This window comes from Balearica regulorum, chromosome 2 (assembly GCF_011004875.1).
Source record: "Balearica regulorum gibbericeps isolate bBalReg1 chromosome 2, bBalReg1.pri, whole genome shotgun sequence".
Taxonomy (NCBI): domain Eukaryota; kingdom Metazoa; phylum Chordata; class Aves; order Gruiformes; family Gruidae; genus Balearica; species Balearica regulorum.
Window position 1 is genome coordinate 55,337,620 of NC_046185.1, and position 17,854 is coordinate 55,355,473.

General features: G+C 41.6%; 1 protein-coding gene across 1 annotated transcript in view; it reads left to right on the forward strand.

Annotated features, from left to right (window-relative positions):
• The first annotated feature begins 1,127 nt into the window (after positions 1 to 1,127).
• ARHGAP28 (Rho GTPase activating protein 28) overlaps positions 1,128 to 17,854 on the forward strand; it is a 76,956-nt gene continuing 60,229 nt past the window's right edge. Inside the window, exon 1 of the mRNA XM_010307919.2 lies at positions 1,128 to 1,410. Coding sequence (XP_010306221.1) covers positions 1,280 to 1,410 — 131 coding nt within the window. The 5' untranslated portion in view covers positions 1,128 to 1,279. The remainder of the gene's footprint in view (positions 1,411 to 17,854) is intronic.

Genomic DNA, 17,854 nt, shown 5'->3' on the forward strand with positions numbered 1-17,854 from the left:
ATAAAAGACTGTGTGAGTTTTCTCATTTTGTCTACAGAGTTTTATCTGGGTGTTACTCCAGAGTTGGACCCCGATATTTTTGCTTGCTGGTTTCCTTTTGAAATCTGTTGACAAGGGCATACAGTGATAGGATGGGGGGTAATGGTTTTAAACTGAAAGAGAGTAGATTTAGATTAGATGTTAGGAAGAAATTCTTCAATGTGAGGGTGGTGAGACCCTGGAACAGGTTGCCCAGAGAAGCTGTGGATGCCCCTGGCTCCCTGGAAGTGTTCAAGGCCAGGTTGGATGGGGCTTTGGGCAACGTGGTCTAGTGGAGGGTGTCCCTGCCCATGGCAGGGGGGTTGGAACTAGATGGTCTTTGAGGTCCCTCCCAACTGAAATCAGTTTTCTCTTCTCTTCTCTTCTCTTCTCTTCTCTTCTCTTCTCTTCTCTTCTCTTCTCTTCTCCTCTCTCTCTTCCATTCCATTCCATTCCATTCTAGAAAAACATTCGATTAGCATAGAAAGTTCAAGCGCAAGCATGAAAAAATATCAAGCACCTCAGAGTGTATTTATTTATGGGATTGCTCTAGATGAAAACATACTATTGTAAAAATAATTCACTATTTTCCAGTGCCCTTCTCATTATGTACACAGCCATATCAGGCAAAATGAAAACTTAATCTGTTTTCGGGAGAAAGTAAGTGCAGTTCCCTGCCACAAAAATGATCTGGCATGTAGGAAATCAAGGTTCCTGCTCCTTGATTATTTAAACAGAGCAAAGCCTGCTTGGTTTCTGAATCTTTCATGTAAGCACTTTAAATGTGACTCCCTGCTCTGCCAAACCACGTTTTGTGTTTCAGTAGTGCTCTCCACTCATTCTGCTGCTTAAACAGCAAATAATTTCACTTAGTCGAGCCTATTTCAGGAGCAGGAGAAAAGAAAGAAAGAAAGAAAGAAAGAAAGAAAGAAAGAAAGAAAGAAAGTAAGTTAGTTTTTCCAGCGGTCGCTCAGTGGCATGCAGGATTATCTCAGGTTTCTAGTTTCCTAGGAACGTAGTAACTTCCTCATGGGTTGTTTTGTGGGCGGTGTTTTTGAATATATGCTAATTCAGCTTTCCTGACAGGGAGAGGAGCCGTGTCTCAGTTACACAGCTCTCCTGACAGCAAACGGTGGCAAGAGGCTGCTCCAGAGCCAGGCCATGCGCTCTCGCTCGTGACAGGACCATTCGCCCTCCCATCGGGGCCCGTCGGCACTCCCCCGGTCATCTTTGTCACCAGCAGCGGGGCCGACATGTGCCTATGACCATGGAGATGAAGGACTCAGGCAGCGTGGTCCTGACAGCTTACCATCCCCACAGCCCGGCCAGGATCCCGGGCATGGAGCAGAGCTTTGTGCAGGACATCCCCCCCAGCCATTCGCCTACCAGCAGGTAAAGCCTGAGGGATGGGGACCGGTACCATGCTCTGACATGTCACTGGGGTTGTTTGTGTTTTTTTTCTGACTGTATGTCAGTCTGAGAGTGTTTTCCGATTGCTTGGCCACTTTGTGAGCACTTTGCTCTCGCACATTTCTTGCTTCCACCGGGGAAGTGATTCAGCCCAGTGCCGCTGGTCAGGACTGGGAGGGGGAAATGCGAGTGCTTGTTTTAAATCTTGTAAGTCAACAGATCAGGCCAGTTTCCTGCCCAAGATACTCAACAAGACAACCCCAAGGAAAAAAAGCACATGAATCAGGCTTCTGCTCAGGTCATTTTACGGAAAGGGAGAAGGCTGGAGTGACCGAGTCTGGCGCTCAGAAAGTTGATTCTGGCTTTCATTTAGAGGATTATTTAATTCCTTCCCCATTCACCCACCAGCTCAGAAACAGCCCTTGCCTTTTTGTGAAGTTGCAGTTGCTGCTTTGCACACCCTCTTACACACAATGGGAGATTGCATCGTTAGAGGCTTAGTATAAATAAGAAAATTCCTTTGGATTGCAGGAAACTAAGTATTGTCTTAATTAGTGCAGTCGTGTGTATGTATACTTCCCTGCCCTGTGAGAATGCATGTGTTTGCACAGTTCAAAAATAGCAGTTTGGGCAATTTTATTGTTTTAGAAAAAAATGACCTTTCTCCTAAACATACGTGTCTGGGTTTTGCAATTTTCTCCAAAAGAAGTGGTATGAAAGTTCATACTGTAAAAAGTTGAAGAAAGTAGGAAATGTTATTCTGTGGCTTGACTGAAAATAATGAGAGCTACAGTCTGAGGAAACTGTAGATGTCTTTATTCCCAGGAATTAAGTCCGTGTCTTCTCTTAATAAAAATAATTATATTTACTTCATATTGTTTATTTATAACCTGATAGCTATTTTGTTTTCAATGTCATTATTTAGGTTAGCTGTATCTTCCTGTTCTTTGTGTATTTCCCTGACTGTCTCATAAAGATAACCCCTTTGTTCTCTTAAACTGTTGTTTGAGAGCAGTACCAAAATACACAATTTCATGTTAAGAAAAGAAACACAGTCTGGGCTTTAAGATGCAGTAAGAATGTAATTTGTTACTTAAAACAGAGAGAAGTGGTTTGGCATTGGGTTAGTGGGGAGCATGTCATTTCTTCCCCAAGGAAGAATGCTAAACTGAAATCTCCCTTTGAGTCTGTGAGCAACGGAAATGTGGTGTTTTGCTATTTTTCTTGTAGGTGTGCTAATTGCTTTAAAATGCCCTTGAAACTTAAGCTCATGGTGTATGAGGGTTTAAATCACATACGTATCACCTAAGAAAAGCAGAAGTGCGAATTGCTGTTACTGAAAGAAAAAAAGAAAAGAGGATGCTAACATTTTGATGAGGAATGTATTTTGGAAGCTCCAGCCATGAGGCAAAGCCATGTGTCTCTCTATATGTCTGTGTATCCATAAGATTTTGGTGCCCTCTCCCCTTTCTTGTCCTCAACTTCCTGCAGCTGTCTAATAGCAATAGCCAAATTCTGCCATATGGGCAGTCGGTGACTGTCTGAGTTTCCAAAGCCTGTTCAAGAGAGGGATTTTATTAACCCAGCATGCAGTCCTCTGGAATGCAGAATCCATGAAGGCAAACGCACTGAGCATTTTAGCAAATGGTAAAATAGGCTCTAGCTTAATCCCTACTTCATCTTCTAAGAACTCTTTCCTGGTCTGCATTTTCTGTATGGTTTCCTCTGCCGCCATACTAATGCAAGAAGCTTTACTATCATCGACTCTGTCTGGTGTTCCTTGATCCCTGAGGCAGCCACCCACACTACAGCATGCTAATTCCTTGACTCTCCAGGAGAGTGATTTGAAAAAACTTGCAACGAACAGACGTGTTGTCTACTTTTTGTTTGATAACAAAAGCAGTTGGGACCCAGGGCCTAACTTCCCTCTGCATTTGGTCGGGTTTAGTTAGATATAGCTCTAATGAAGTCCATACTTCATATATTTATCTGTGAGAACAGAATCAGTCTTGGATATTAGCCCTCAATTTGATAAACTGCTGACCAGTTCTGTTTCAGCTTAGGAATCAAGATCTTTCATTTTCCTTCCTCTCCCCAAAACTTTTCTTTTGCTTTGGAGTGATGCTCCCTTTATATCAACAGAACAGCTCCACTCACCAGAGCCAGATTTGGATGTGACTGTCTCCCAGCTATGTTTTCTCTTGCAAACACTTTCACTTTGGGAACCTTCTAAGCAGAGGTTTCTCGCAGAAAGGGGAAGCTAATGCAGCCTCAGTCAGCACTAAACTGCTCTGCTTCCCACTATTTAAATAAGATGCTGATAAAAGAGAAGGAAAGGTTTAAGTAACCATCATGAACCTCTAAACAAATGAGCAATCTTAAACACCTTTGCCAATCCAACTACACAGCTGAGAAGCCCATGGACACCAAAGTTTACGCTAATTACCCATCTACAACTCTTGAAGGGCCAATCAGGCAAACATCCTGGGCGCATGTCTAAAACATTCACCAGCAGCATTAGCATCAGCATGAAGTATAGCAGCCACAGGTATTTCAGTTCGTAAGCCCAGTGGGAGAAGAGCCTACATACCCCACTATATCATAAGGGGTATTAGCTGGTGGGCTGTAAGGGGGACAGGAGAAGATGTGCCTTAGCTGCTTCAAAATGTAGCTGCATCAGTGTGCAATGACGGATGGTAAATTCATAGGTGTAATGAAAAGGAGAGCAGGTTGAAAGTTTGACTACATAGTGATGCTGTCACCAATCTGCAGTGGAGAATTCTCTCGTCCAAATTTACTGTTGGTTTACATTAATAAAAAGGCTAAGGAGAGGGACCACAAAGTCCAGCCATTCTCCAGAACAACAGACCACCAGGGGCTAAAGATAGCAATACTTAAATATCTCCTCCTCAGCTATCTATAGAATTAATTTCTATCTTTCTCCTTTTGTTCCATCTTGCAGACTTACTTACTTTACCAGTTCCACTGGTAAACTGCACTGTTGAGTTTGCTAGAGGTCCAGGAAAATTCTTCAGCCAAATCTTCCTTTAATTCAGTTAATGCAACTAGCAAGTTCATTTTCCATTTTTCTCATGGGGTATTCAGGTCCCTTCACTTCATTTGTCACCTGCTTTGCACGATGGCAATTGTTGATAGCATTTATATTATTCACATCTTTTCTTAGTTTTTGTTTTTGAGAACAAAGTGTTGAAGAGAGCTCTGTTTTCTTTGCTTGGCAGTTAGACTAACTCTACGGCATAAGAGTATAGTGGGGAAGGTTCCTGTACCTGTGGCATCCCCCTCACTTTTTTTTAATCCCATTGATTAGAACTCAAATGTCATAAGTACCAGTACCAAACACCCCAGAATATCATACTATCCCTTTCAATACAGATACTGTCTCAGTGCAAAGGCAAAAGTGCTGATTTATGTTAAGTAATGGTCAACTTTTCCATCCTCACTTCAGAGAACGAAGGACTTTGTAGTTGTGCACAAATACCACTTCTGGATTATACAGAGGAAAAGTGGGGGCATAGCCACATGTCTTCCTCACACCTCCTTTTTATCCTGCTAGGAGAAGCTACGAGGAGTTATTCCTGTGCTCAGAGGAAACGGGCATGACCTCTATGCCAAATGGCCAGTGAGCTCTCTAAGGTAATTATGCAATTAGGGGAGTACAAAGCATTCCTAAGTGAGTCACGCTCAAGCTTTCCTTGACTCAACTAGGAGAGTTAGTGAGTTCCTCAGCCCATTTGTTACTAGTACATCTACCAGCAAAGAACTCATCCTGCGCTGCAAATCACAGATATTTCCACTGCAATAAGTGGCTTACGCTTAAATGTGCATGAGATAAGAATCAGAGGAAAGAAAAAGCATGTTCGCATGCTTTGATCCTGCAGAATGGGTTTAGAGCGGCTTTTAAAGGGCACATCATGGGATTTATACATGAAATAAACATCTCTATAATCAATACTCTTACAAAGACCTGCATATATACTACCAAAGCTAGGAGCATGCTGCATAGGTAAAGGACAAAGTGGATTTCAGCACCACTGAACAAGGCATCCAAGACCCCTTCTCTGCTTCTCCCCTAGCCAAGGGTGAGTCTGGCACTTCCAGTTGTTTCAGGGAAATGCCTTTCCAACCTCTTCATGTTCAGGATGTCTCCCCCCTCCTGCTGTCAGGGAGTGACTTTCAGACAGGCATCATTAAACTACAGAGTCAAAAAAGAACAGGAAAAAATTGCGAAGTTTCTATATTGCCTTGAATTACCTGCTGATAGCTTCCAGGATCCCTGCTCTCCAAGTCTAACACTTGCAGATTTGGGGCCAATAGTAAAGTCATTACACTGGACAAGCATCGCACCAGATCCTTTTGCAATATTCATCCCTTCTTGCAAGCCCCAAGACACTATAGAGATATGTCGTGGTGAGATAAAGTGTCCTGAAATAATGACCGAAATAAAACTGGAAGAGGAGCCCTTATGCACCAAAAATTTGGCTTGTTTTTATCCCAACAGAAGCAGATTTTATCACACCAAAGTAAGGTCTGTATGCCCTGAGGCTGGGCGATCTGGATTTAATTTCTGTCAGTGCTGATTGAGCAGCTCCCCTGTTCAGTTGTATACAAGTGATGTCAAGAATGTCTTCTAAGTGATGCAGGATAAACAACCTTAACTATTTTGGATGTTTATCTCACTCTACCATAAACTTCCGAGAAGACAAAAATAAAAAGCTGGCTCCTTTTCCACAGTAAATCTTGAAATGACTTGGGCCTCTTGCAGTAACTTGGACTCAAAACCTATGAAATTAAAATTTTAAAATGTACTAAAAGCAGTAAAAGAAAATCCCACAAAACAATAGTCTAAGAAAAGACTACTGAGACAAGTTGGGCAAAAAATATGTTTTGTGGAAAAACACTTTTTATAAATTCTAGTAGCTTTCTAAAATAGGATTTTTAAATGCATATTTTTATAGATGCTAAGAATGATAATTCTTTATAAAACATTTACCAGGAGGATGCGTGTAACAAAGTCAGACAATAGTAGACACGCTTTTCCTGTAGGTTTTAGAAATACCTACAGAATGTCCTCTGGGAGCCTCACTGAGGAATGTAGTATTTATAGCCAGTTCCTCATGTTATGGTTGAAACTAGAGTTGGCTTCTCTGGTTTCTTTTTAGTTTGGTGCTCCTGCTGCTCTCCCTGGTACCTCCATATGTAGAGCTGATGGAAAACATCTGGCACTGTCCCTTTGATCATTTTGTTTGGTTGAGCATTTAGCCAGCTGCCCCATTCATTTTTAACTAAGTCACTTATCTCTGATTACACGAAGGTTGGAGCTGACCACAAAAAAACCGTAGGACCTGAGAGCCCTGCATGCCCTGCACGGACAACTTCAGATTGCATCTGGCAGACTGACAGCACTGGCATAACAAACAGCCAGGAATCACGAACCGTGAAGTGTTATTTTTGCATAGATCAAAATAATTCAGTGTAAACGTGTGGAAAACGTGCGGTTGTGGGAACTGCAGGACATGACTATGGAACACTAGTAAAAGTCCTAGCTAGGACAGTATCTGAAAAGCATCTGGTTAGCAAAGTACAAATATAGAATCACATCCTGAAATAGTGAGGAGTATCCATAGCAAACAATCAAGTTAACCTCCTGGATTTTGGCTAACCACAGTACTAGCAGCCACTTGGCCCACTGCAGCGCTCTGCTCCAGCTGGCCAGGCAGCACGACAGAACGGCAGGCAGAACATCTGCCGCCAGGGTGGGACTGTGCTCTGTGCAGCCTTCAGGTACCACCATGGTGAGTGCATTGAAAGAGCATGGGAGGGTATCTGGGAGAAGAGTGCCCAGAGTCACATCCCAAGCTGGTGACCGACGCCAGGCATCCTATCTAGGATTTTGGCCTCTTTGCCTGCCTCCTTTCTCTCTTGGTGGAAACAGCCCCCATCATGGTCTTCCAAGTCCTACTGTATGTGCCAGGACACTGAAGGGTGTGGGAGGAAGAGGGCAGCAAGGGACTGGAGAAGGACCACCTTCACAGGTGTATGATCTGATTCTCCTCTTTGCGTGCAAATCAAAGGAGTTGGAGGGAGAAAAGAAATGTCTCCCAAAGGACTTTGTGTGCTGGGGCCATTTACAGTTGACCCCTGAGTCCCACCAGAAACATGTGGCAATGGGTTTTGGAATGACATGTAAGTGGTGATTTTGAAGTCAAATCTGAAATGGTTTAAAAGACAAATTGTTTGAGAAAGAGTTCCTGTGACTCTGAAGGACTATTTTAGCAGAGGTCAGCAGAACTGCTTGAGTTGGCATCCCTTGTAATTAATGCAAGGGAAAGACTGATGCTGTGTGAGGGATCCCTCATCTCTGTAATTAATTTCTTCCCCTGCCTGTATCTGTTAACTTTCCAGACACTGCCAGAGCCTCTGGTCTCTGAAGAGAGCGGAACAAACATTGGAGCAAGGAGCCCATTATAACTTGTTCGTTTGAAAACCGTTATGTTTTCTTGTTCAGGACGTTATGTGCATGCAATACTCGGCTGCTGTAAGCCTGTGGGATTTTCAGATGTGTGAAATCATCCAGTTTAGGATGGACTTATGTTGGATGTTTAGACAATAGAAGGCTGAATGAGAGAGAGGCAGAAATCTCTGCCACTAAGTGTTGCCATTATTGAATTTCTACCTGAGGACTATACTAGCCTTTTATAACATTTCTTTCTGCAGAAGTTGCTCTGAGCATATCATGAGCAGCAAAATACTAGCTTCCCAATGGACAGATTTGGGCAGAGAATAACAAATTTATACAAGGCCTGAATTTCACTCACTGAGTAGTAGGTTCCTCACTAACAACACCCCTGCAGACATCAGAGTCTGCAGTTACCTAGACTGTGGGTTAGTCTATGCAAACCCTAGGTATGGTGATGGACAACCTCCTCCCTATTAGTTTCTCTTTCTCTGGCTGATGAAAGCTCAGATCCAAATCTCTTCTAGGCTTATCTTCTGGCCCCATGATAATCATACCTAGTGGTCAAGAGGGAATCTAAAAGTGAGAATATCAGATCCTTTTTAAGGTTAACATTAGTACGAGAGCAAGAACTGGATAGTTGTAGCATTCAGTCTAACATGAAATGCTCTTTTTTCTATTCTAGTCTAATAAAAGGTCAATAATAACTCCTGCAGTGGAACATCAAGTGGGGTATGAGCCTTGTTTATACACATGGACCAAGTTAATGGATACTTAAGTGAAGTAATGAAGGCTTTACCTCTGAATTCAGTGGAAATGGGATCAAGCCATCAGATCAGCCAATCAGATTGTTTTGTTAATAACTTTGCTTATAAAGTAGGATCTGATTATGCTGTCTCTTGTCTCAGCTTAGGCTGACTTCCTATTTAATAGGATTATTACAGAATAACACGTCAGTATGGAGTCTTAGGTAATTAAAACATAATAGTGACCAGTCCTTTCTTCCTTTTGCATTACTTCCCTCTGCTATTCAAATATTTTGAAAACTCCAATTCTAAATATTTGTCTGGATGTACCAGAGATGAATATAAAATCTTCACTGTGGTTACAGCTGAAACATGGATCAGGGGAGCCTAGGGCATTCTCTGAAGATGTTTTGCAGGCTTGGCTGTCCTTGGCCATTTCTGGGCCAGATGGTGCCCAGATCATGCATGTGCGAGGAAGTAAAAGGAAACAGTAAGCTTATCATGATGAACAGAGACAAGGGAAGTCTTTGTACTCAGGCTGCAGCAGGATTTCACATTGAAAGTACTTGCTTTTGGAGAGAGGGTGGGTAGAAGGAAGCAGGGACAGCTGCCCAAGCATAGGAGAGTGGTCTTTTAAATATGTGGCAGTCTTTAGTCTCCTGCTGAAACAATTGTCTCCGCCTTGTATAAGTTCCTTCTTACATCTTCCACTCAGAGGATGCATTTCCCCATAATTCCCAGTGATCTGTTGCAATCCCTGAAGCTGCCTTGCTTGCTTGCTTGCTTCCCTCCTTCTCTCTTTCAATTAGCTAAACCATGAGAATGTAAGGATAACATTACTGGAAATGTGAGGTTTCTTGAAATATTGATTTATTCTTATTTACATGTGTATACAATATGCAAAAGTCCATAGATAGAACATGAAGCTTAAGGCTACCCATGTATCATTGCAATTCACGGTGTATATGGCAAACATTAGAATGACTTAGCTCACAGTTCAAAAATCAACTGAAATCTTCTTCAAGCGTATTTCTTCAAGCCATCTGTTGCCTCTGATGAAGAGTGGCAATTAAAAATAAACAAACAAAGGAACCTACTACGTCAATTTTTGAAAAGCTTTCTTCAACATATAGGACCTCCATGTTCTGTATTTAGGAAGCACACCACAGATTTTCGGGAGGGACATTGACTCTGCAGCTGTTTTGTTTGGTCATGATGCATTTCATCCTTAATGGGCTCCAGCTCTTATGGCTTTTTTTAACTACTGATTTTTTTAATAAGACTTAGCTAAGCCAGGCCTGAAGTTAACTGTGTCACACTCCGCAATGCAGTAAGACCACGCAAACCAAACCAGCTTGCCTCAGACTACACTGAACACAAGTAAATCTGCAGTTAATTACATTATGTGCCATGCAACGAGTCACTGTAGTTGTAAGTAATCGCCCATTTGTATGGGGAGTTTGTTGTCATAGGATGTCCTTGGAGGCCCATTTTCTCTTTCCAGATTCAAACACGGGGTATGATGTTCATGTGGGTAATGAGGATGTCTATAATTAACTGTTAGGGCTATCAAGAATTCTAAAGGACACAATACGTTGTACTTTTCACAGTTAATTTTCTCCTACTTACATGGAGACTTACTGAAGCAAGAAGGCGGTGTATTGGTTTTTTGTATAATTCGCAGTCCTTTTTTTTTCTCTCAGGCGCAGGACACTGAAATTTGTGTACTATGTGTATGTAAAGCCCAGTTGTGATGCCTATATCCTGACACCTATTGAAAATCTATATTACAGGCAAAAAGGAACCAAATACACCAGTGAAAAAATCAAAACGTTCAGTCTGACACTATAAGGTTTAACAGCAAGGTAATAAATCCATAGCTTTATTGAATTTCATGATTACCACATAACAATTATAACATAGGAATTCAGGACATGTTTTTATGGAGTGGCCCCAAGCAAATCCAACTTCCCTTTGCCCAGGTCCAGGAGCTGTACAGCGATATGAGCGCAGCGTTTTGCCCAAGCCAATAATCAGACGCAGCGCCGCACTATTGCAGCTATAGGGCTTCTGGCCCGAGGCAGCCTGTGCCCGGCCCACTGACACCGCTGTAGGTGGAATCTTGAAGGCTGGAATTCAAAGTGTTTAGACTAATGCTTCAGGACTGATAAGAAAAGAAAGGGAAAAAAAAAAAAAAGGGAGAAAAAAAAAGAGAAAAAAGAAAAAAAGAAAAGGGTATGTTTTTTTCTGAACAGGCCACTCTGCTGATTAATAGGTTAGGCTGGGTATTTTCAGGTCTAGATGTTTAAAGCAAATAGGTGGAAAGCTATACTGCATTCTTCTCAAATATTTTGCAGGCTGGAGGGAAAACTTTATCCAAATTACTTGAACCATAACAGAATATCTCAATCATTTCCGCATATCAGATTTCCACCAGAGCAAAACACATGAAAAAGGAGTGGTGCTTGTGATATTCAGTTAGAAAAGTTTATTGACAATACTATGAATGTATTCATCATCTGAATCCCTGCAGACTCCGGCAGAAGAGTCAAGGGTACAGCAGGGAGCCAGAAGTAGCCCTGATGAATACATTTAAAGAAGATTTTAAATTTTTATTAGGTTAGATCTTTTTTCCCCTAACTTAGCTAATTCATGTGAAGAGTAGAGTTCTGATTTTCCTAGGGAATAGAGCCTAAAATATCTTTTATTTCCTAAACAATAGATAGGCCAGTCAGCATCTGACTATCCATTAGAAACTCTTTTCTAATTAAATCTGGAATCAGGAATATGATGATGTTCAGAAGCTGAATTGAGCCATGTTCAAACACTGTAAATAAGGTTTATAACCTTTATTCTTGAGCTGTCAGTTCAGCCTTTGGTTTCTGAATCATTTCATGGCATTGATCCAGGGCTTCAGTTATGCTGAAAAAGACATTGACCACTGCATGAGTGGGTGGAAAAACATCATTCAACAGTTAGCTGGGTATATCTGCTGAAAGTATGTCTGTAATTCTGTGAAGTAGATGGTGTTACTAAGAACAGATTGGTTTCTCAGACTGCCTTGAACCCAGCCAGCTGTAGTTAAACCTTCAAAGGCTGACAAAGTGCATTCCTAATTATATCAGTGGAGTGGACGGCTAGATTAAGTTACCTCTTTTGAGACTATTGGTGATGAGTTTCCATCACTGGGATAGATTTTATATTTCATCCAAGCCAAAGGGGACCTCAGGCTGTGCAACAATAGAAAGGAACAAAACCCTGAAATTATATACATCTGTGGGTCTACCCTAAAGCCCACAGATATCCACATCCCATGTATTCATTGGACATAGCAGTAGCAATAACAATTGATAGGCAATCTTAATACTTTAAACTTAGTATTGTGTTCATCTTTTAAACTAAGTAAAGCAGTTTGCAACAGGTACCAGAAACAGCCAGGAAAATAATAGATAGTGGGAAGAGTTTTTCTGATATCTTTACAGAAAAAGCATATTTATGGCTTTGGCCAACTTCACGGGGTCTTGCAACATTCACTGACGTCAATATACTTAAGCAACTTGTATAGCTGAAGATAATAAGTTCAGTATTTATTTTCCTGGGTTTTTCTGTGATCTATATTTTGTTACAAACTTAATACCACTTTTCCATCATTTGTGACAACCTATAAAGTGACTAATGCTCTATAATATGGTTACAGCAGACCAAATTTAACATCTTCTGAAGATCGCTTGAAAGTGATGAGTAAGTCTCAGGGAAAACAATGAACAACCATGCTTACATATGGTGAGAGGAGTGACATATTCTTACAGAAGGGGAGGGAATGCCATAATCTTCAATACATATTTTACATTTGATGAAAATAATTTGTTCACTTTGCCAAATTGCACTGTGCATTTTATGTTTGGATGTAAGGAAAAAATCCTGTTTGCTTAAGCTAACATTTCTGCCACCACTGTCCTTTCTCACATTTAAATCATGCTACCTAAAGCCATAAAGATGATACAGCGCTCTGTACATGCCACCTGGAAAATCCTGTTTAGAATTATGTGGTGTGCTGGGCCGATCAGATAAGTCATGTCTGTAGAGAGGACATGTTTGCTTTAACTGTTCAGCTGTGGAGGTTATAGAGAGTTGAATCTTTGGATTACGAATGTAATTGACATCTCACAACATTTAAGGTCAGATCCAAAACTCCTCTTGGCAGCAGTAGGCTTTGGGCTTGTCTCTCAAGATCTAGATGTCCCTGCAACCAACTTTACATCCTTGTGTGGTGGGTTGACCCTGGCTGGGGGCCAGGTGCCCACCAGAGCCGCTCTATCACTCCCCTCATTCACTAGACAGGGGAGAAAAGGTGTAACGAAAAGCTTATGGGTCAAGATAAGGACAGGGAGAGATCATTCTCTAATTATCATCACGAGCAAAACAGACCGAACTTAGAGAGGGAATTCATCTTATTTATTACTAAGCAAAACAGAGTAGAGGAATGAGAAATAAAACCAAAATCTTAAAACACCTCCCCCCACCCCTCCCATCTTCCCGGGCTCAACTTCACTCCCGGCTTCAACCTCCTCCCCCCTCAGCGGCACAGGGGAACAGGGAGTGGGGGTTACGGTCAGTTCATCACACATTGTTTCTGCTGCTTCTTCATCCTCAGGGGGAGGACTCCTCTCATCGTTCCCCTGCTCCAGTGTGGGCACCTGTCTCCAGGAATCCACAGGTCCGGCCAGGAGCTTGCTCCAGCGTGGGCTTCCCACAGGGTCACAGCCTCCTTCAGGTGTCTCCACCTGCTCCAGCATGGGGTCCTCCATGGGCTGCAGGTGGAATCTCTACACCCCCTCATCCTCCCTCCATGGGCTGTAGGGGGACAGCCTACTTCACCATGGTCTTCACCACGGGCTGCAGGGGGATCTCTGCTCCGGCGCCTGGAGCACCTCCTGCCCCTCCTTCTGCACTGACCTCGGTGTCTGCAGATGTTCTTACATTGTCTCACTCCTCTCTCTGGCTGCAAAAGCGCTCTCTGGTGTTTTTTTCCTTCTTAAATATGTTATCACAGAGGTGCTGATTGGCTTGGCCTTGGCCAGCGGTGGGTCCATCTTGGAGCCGGCTGGCATTGGCTCTGTCAGACGCAGGGGAAGCTTCTAGCAGCTTCTCACAGAAGCCACCCCTGTAGACACCCACCCCCCCACTACCAAAACCTTGCCACGCAAAACCAACACACCTTGATATATGTTGCAGTGCTTCTTTTTGGTCATTCACGCTATTCACTCCATTCTCTTATTTAAAAACTCATAAATTCTTCACAGGGGTGAATCAGTTATTGAATTTCTCTGTAATTACATTTCTATTTAATCCACTTTGTGCATTTATTGGACTCTGATAAAAACCAATAAACTTATCCAGAAGCTACTGAACTACACAGGAAAGATAAATGAGTGGGGCAATTCTATAATGGTCACTCATGATGGAAAAATTTAGCAAGTTCAATGGGATATTTTTCCTACTAGATTCATCACAGTCACTTTTTTGGATTGCCCTCAGAGAAATGTAATTACGAATGGAAATATTATCACAAGTTAGCACTGGCCCCCAAAATCCAAACAAAACAATGAAGTAACACAGGCTTTCCTTCCTATTCTCATTGCATCACTGGAACCACTGCCTAATAGAGGGATTTTCTTTGAAAAAACTTCCTTCTGTATTTTTTACAGTACTGTGTGTCTGCATTCCTGTTCATTTGTATGCTTGATTAGCTGAAATCAAATACAATGATGCAGATCTCCAAGCAACTATAAAAACTCAAAGTGAGCAATACTAACAGCAAAAAAATATTCCACATTGCAGTCAATTGGGAATTGCTTCATGGGAATTGCTGTGCAGAAAGCAAAAGAGCTGATACAAAATCATGTATGTGTTTTTCCTTTGTGGTGTTTTGTCGTTATGTAACTGCTCAGAAGTTCGCTCTTTAGCAGACTTCAAATAGCCGTGTGGACAGGTAACAAAAGATGTACTGTTTGCGCCTCTGCCTCATGTACAGCTATCCTCTGGGCAGCAGCTGGAAAGAAGTGACTAGAGTTTAAGAAATTCTGTAAGTACCAAGCTGTGGGATTTTTTTTCCTCTACCCACAATATTCTCTATGCTTTTCATATTACTTTTGACTTTTGATGAGTTCCTTTTTTGTGGTTTTGCAATAAGTTCTATAGATTTTGAATACACGGAAAGTATTTTGGTCTTTGCAGTCGATGTTGTGCCTTCTAGGGATGAATCACTGAATTCATTTTGATCATAGACACCAATTTAAATGAATAGAAATACAATTTTTAAGTGCCTAAGATAAAAAGATTGGTGGAGATTTATTTCATTCTATCCGTATTTTCAGAATGTGCAGCTTATGCAAAGATAAAATAATTCAACAACCAATCAGAAGCCGAACCAATAAATCTTCCAATCATTAAAAGAATCTAAAGCAACTCAAAATTCAAGGATAGAGTGTCAATTAGTTAAGGAAATAAGAAGTACATAAGTAAAAAATAAACATCTAAAATCTACTTTAATGACAACCATCCTTTCATGTGAATGCTTTTGCTACAGAAGAGGGGGTTTTTTGCATTTGTCTTGTCATGAAACAAAACTTGGCTAGTCAGTCTTTGAAAATGAGATATGTTTGACAGCATTGGAAGAGATCTTGCTGAGTAGATACACTCTTCCATTACTAAGTAGTGAAGCAAAAGATAGACCAAAACCATGATGAAAGTAGATGAAAGATCATACAAAATTCTTTAGTTGAAGCCTATTTAAAATGAATCTTGACTTCAACATTTAGTCTTGATGTGGTGGTTTATTTAAATTACTGATTTAATCATGCACTTGTTGAAATCAAAGCTGTTGAAAAGTTCTGTAATTGCATTATGTGGAAAAAAAAGTTCATGACTAGAATATTAAATATTGATTGTTGAAATCAAAATAGCTACTCAGAAGTCTAAACAAGTAACTGAAACACACTGATCTCACTAGGCATTTCAACAAAGAAAGCATAAGAAAATACATGTTCATACCAGGTATAATGGGAGAAGTTTTTTGAAAGGTCAAGTCTGTACATTTCTTTGATGCAACCCTTGAAATGCCTAAGGTCAAATTATTTATTACACTGTATTTGAGTTCTGACTATTATCCTATACAATATGTAAATAGGAAAGTCCTGCTTCCCTGGAAATTATGATAAGAGAGTAGCTCTTTGGTTAGCTGTGACTTGATGCTATGATCCAGTGTTTGCCTAATGAAAATGAGATTTTTTTATTTTGCATGAAGACACCAACCAGATAAGAATTTGAGTGGAAATTCTTGATTTATACACTTCTACTGCCTGTACCATAGAAAGTTTTCTGATTTGCTTTATTTCTAAGCACTTCTAAGCACTTTGAACACCTTTTGGTGGATGGGCTGCTTTTAACCCTAATGACAAGATAATGAGAGCAATTCTATGGCTCCTCTGAGTTGCTGTATTTGTCTAATTTTCATTGGACACAAAATTTACCATAAACTCGTTCTTAGTAGCACTTGCCCTGTGTTTCCTACAGTGTTCACTGGGTCCAATTAACACATTATTATTCATATTCTGCTTCAACTACTTAAATAACACCACAGCATCAGGCATCCTTACTAGAATGATTACTGAGTGAAGTTTGATTTATATTGGCCACTTCACTGGCATTATCAGTCATCAGTGCAGGATCCACAGCACAAATAACTTTGAGAAAGAAAGCTCTTTGGGAACATGTGCTAAGTTCATCTAAAATTTCTCTCCAAGGCCAGGAGAAGATTAATGCAGTCGTGAAAGCAAAAGCCTGGTGCCTCTGTCAGCTCCTTTTCCAGTTGCCCGAATGCTAAAATGATCACAGAACTTTCCTCTTAAGTCCCACTGCACAACGCACATGCATGCACAGCTCCAGCACAAGTGGTGCCTGCAGCCTGTCTCGGGAGCCAGCAGTGTCAGCAGCGCAGAGGCAGAGGCACGTGTCCCACCTCGGCTGCTCGCTGTGCCTTCCCTGCAGGAAAGCGGCTCCAACTAGGACGGCTTCCAGTCAGGCAGCGCTCGGTTTCAAAAACATCCATGTAAAAGCTGGCATTTGCACAAATCACAGGTCTGAGGAAGTTCTGGAGATAGTTGTAACTGTGCTGGAAAGGAAGAAGTGGAAAGCCAGGAGCTGGTTTAAAAAAACAAAGCAGCAACTAGGGTTTTATTTTCTTCCCGCTGCCTTCTGGCAGGTAACCTCAGTGGATGAGTGAAGGCTGAGCACTATATGGCAGCAGCCCCGCTTCAGTTCAGTTTGAACTCAGTTTATAAACAGGCAGAGCACTGTCTCCCATTGTCCCTGCTCATTCATCCTTCCTGCCCCCATCTCCATCTCAAAAAACTCCCAAGGCATTGGAATAACTTCTGATGCGGGTGCCTGTGCTCTCAAACGCAACGGCACACTCACCACATGGGTTTGGGGAGCTCATTAGAGGACAGAGTCAGCATTTGCCTTCCTTCAGCAGCTCCAAACTCCTGATGGTTCTTGTTCAAGCACTGCTGATTTAAGTTAAAACCGAGCAGCAGTTTTGCTAGGTCCTGCTTTAACCCCATGCTTGTGAAAAAGTGATAAGGGGCAATTTCAGTACCCTCCCCTTCTCTCCCAGTGCACATATGGACTATTTTATAGAAAAGGCAAAGCAAGAATGGGGAAAATAAGAGACAGAGAGATTAAAATGCAAACCAATTTATTAATATGGCAAAACTAACATAATGCCATCTGGTTTATGTCTGGTCCCCATTTGGAGCTTCATCCTGCCGGGTACTTAGTGCTCAGGCTGTTCCCGATGGTACTCTCCAGAGTAAGCTTAACATTAAGTGCTTTACTGGATCATGGCCAACGTGCTGAGCACCTCACGGGAATCAGCCCTTGCTTATTTTTTCTGATTTGCAGAAAAAAACTTTCCAGCTCTTTCCCTGGCACTTCTGACCGAGACTTTTCCTTCCCCATCCCAATCCAACTCCCATATTTTTTCTTTTTTATTCTGAATAGTCAGTGCCAAGCAGGGTTAAACCACTGGTTGCCCACTATGGAAACTCCAGTATAAGCCATCACCTCTGAGGAAACTCCAGGGGACAATATTTTATCCTGAACTAAGGTCCTACCTGGAGTTATTCAAAATTCCTTTTGCTCA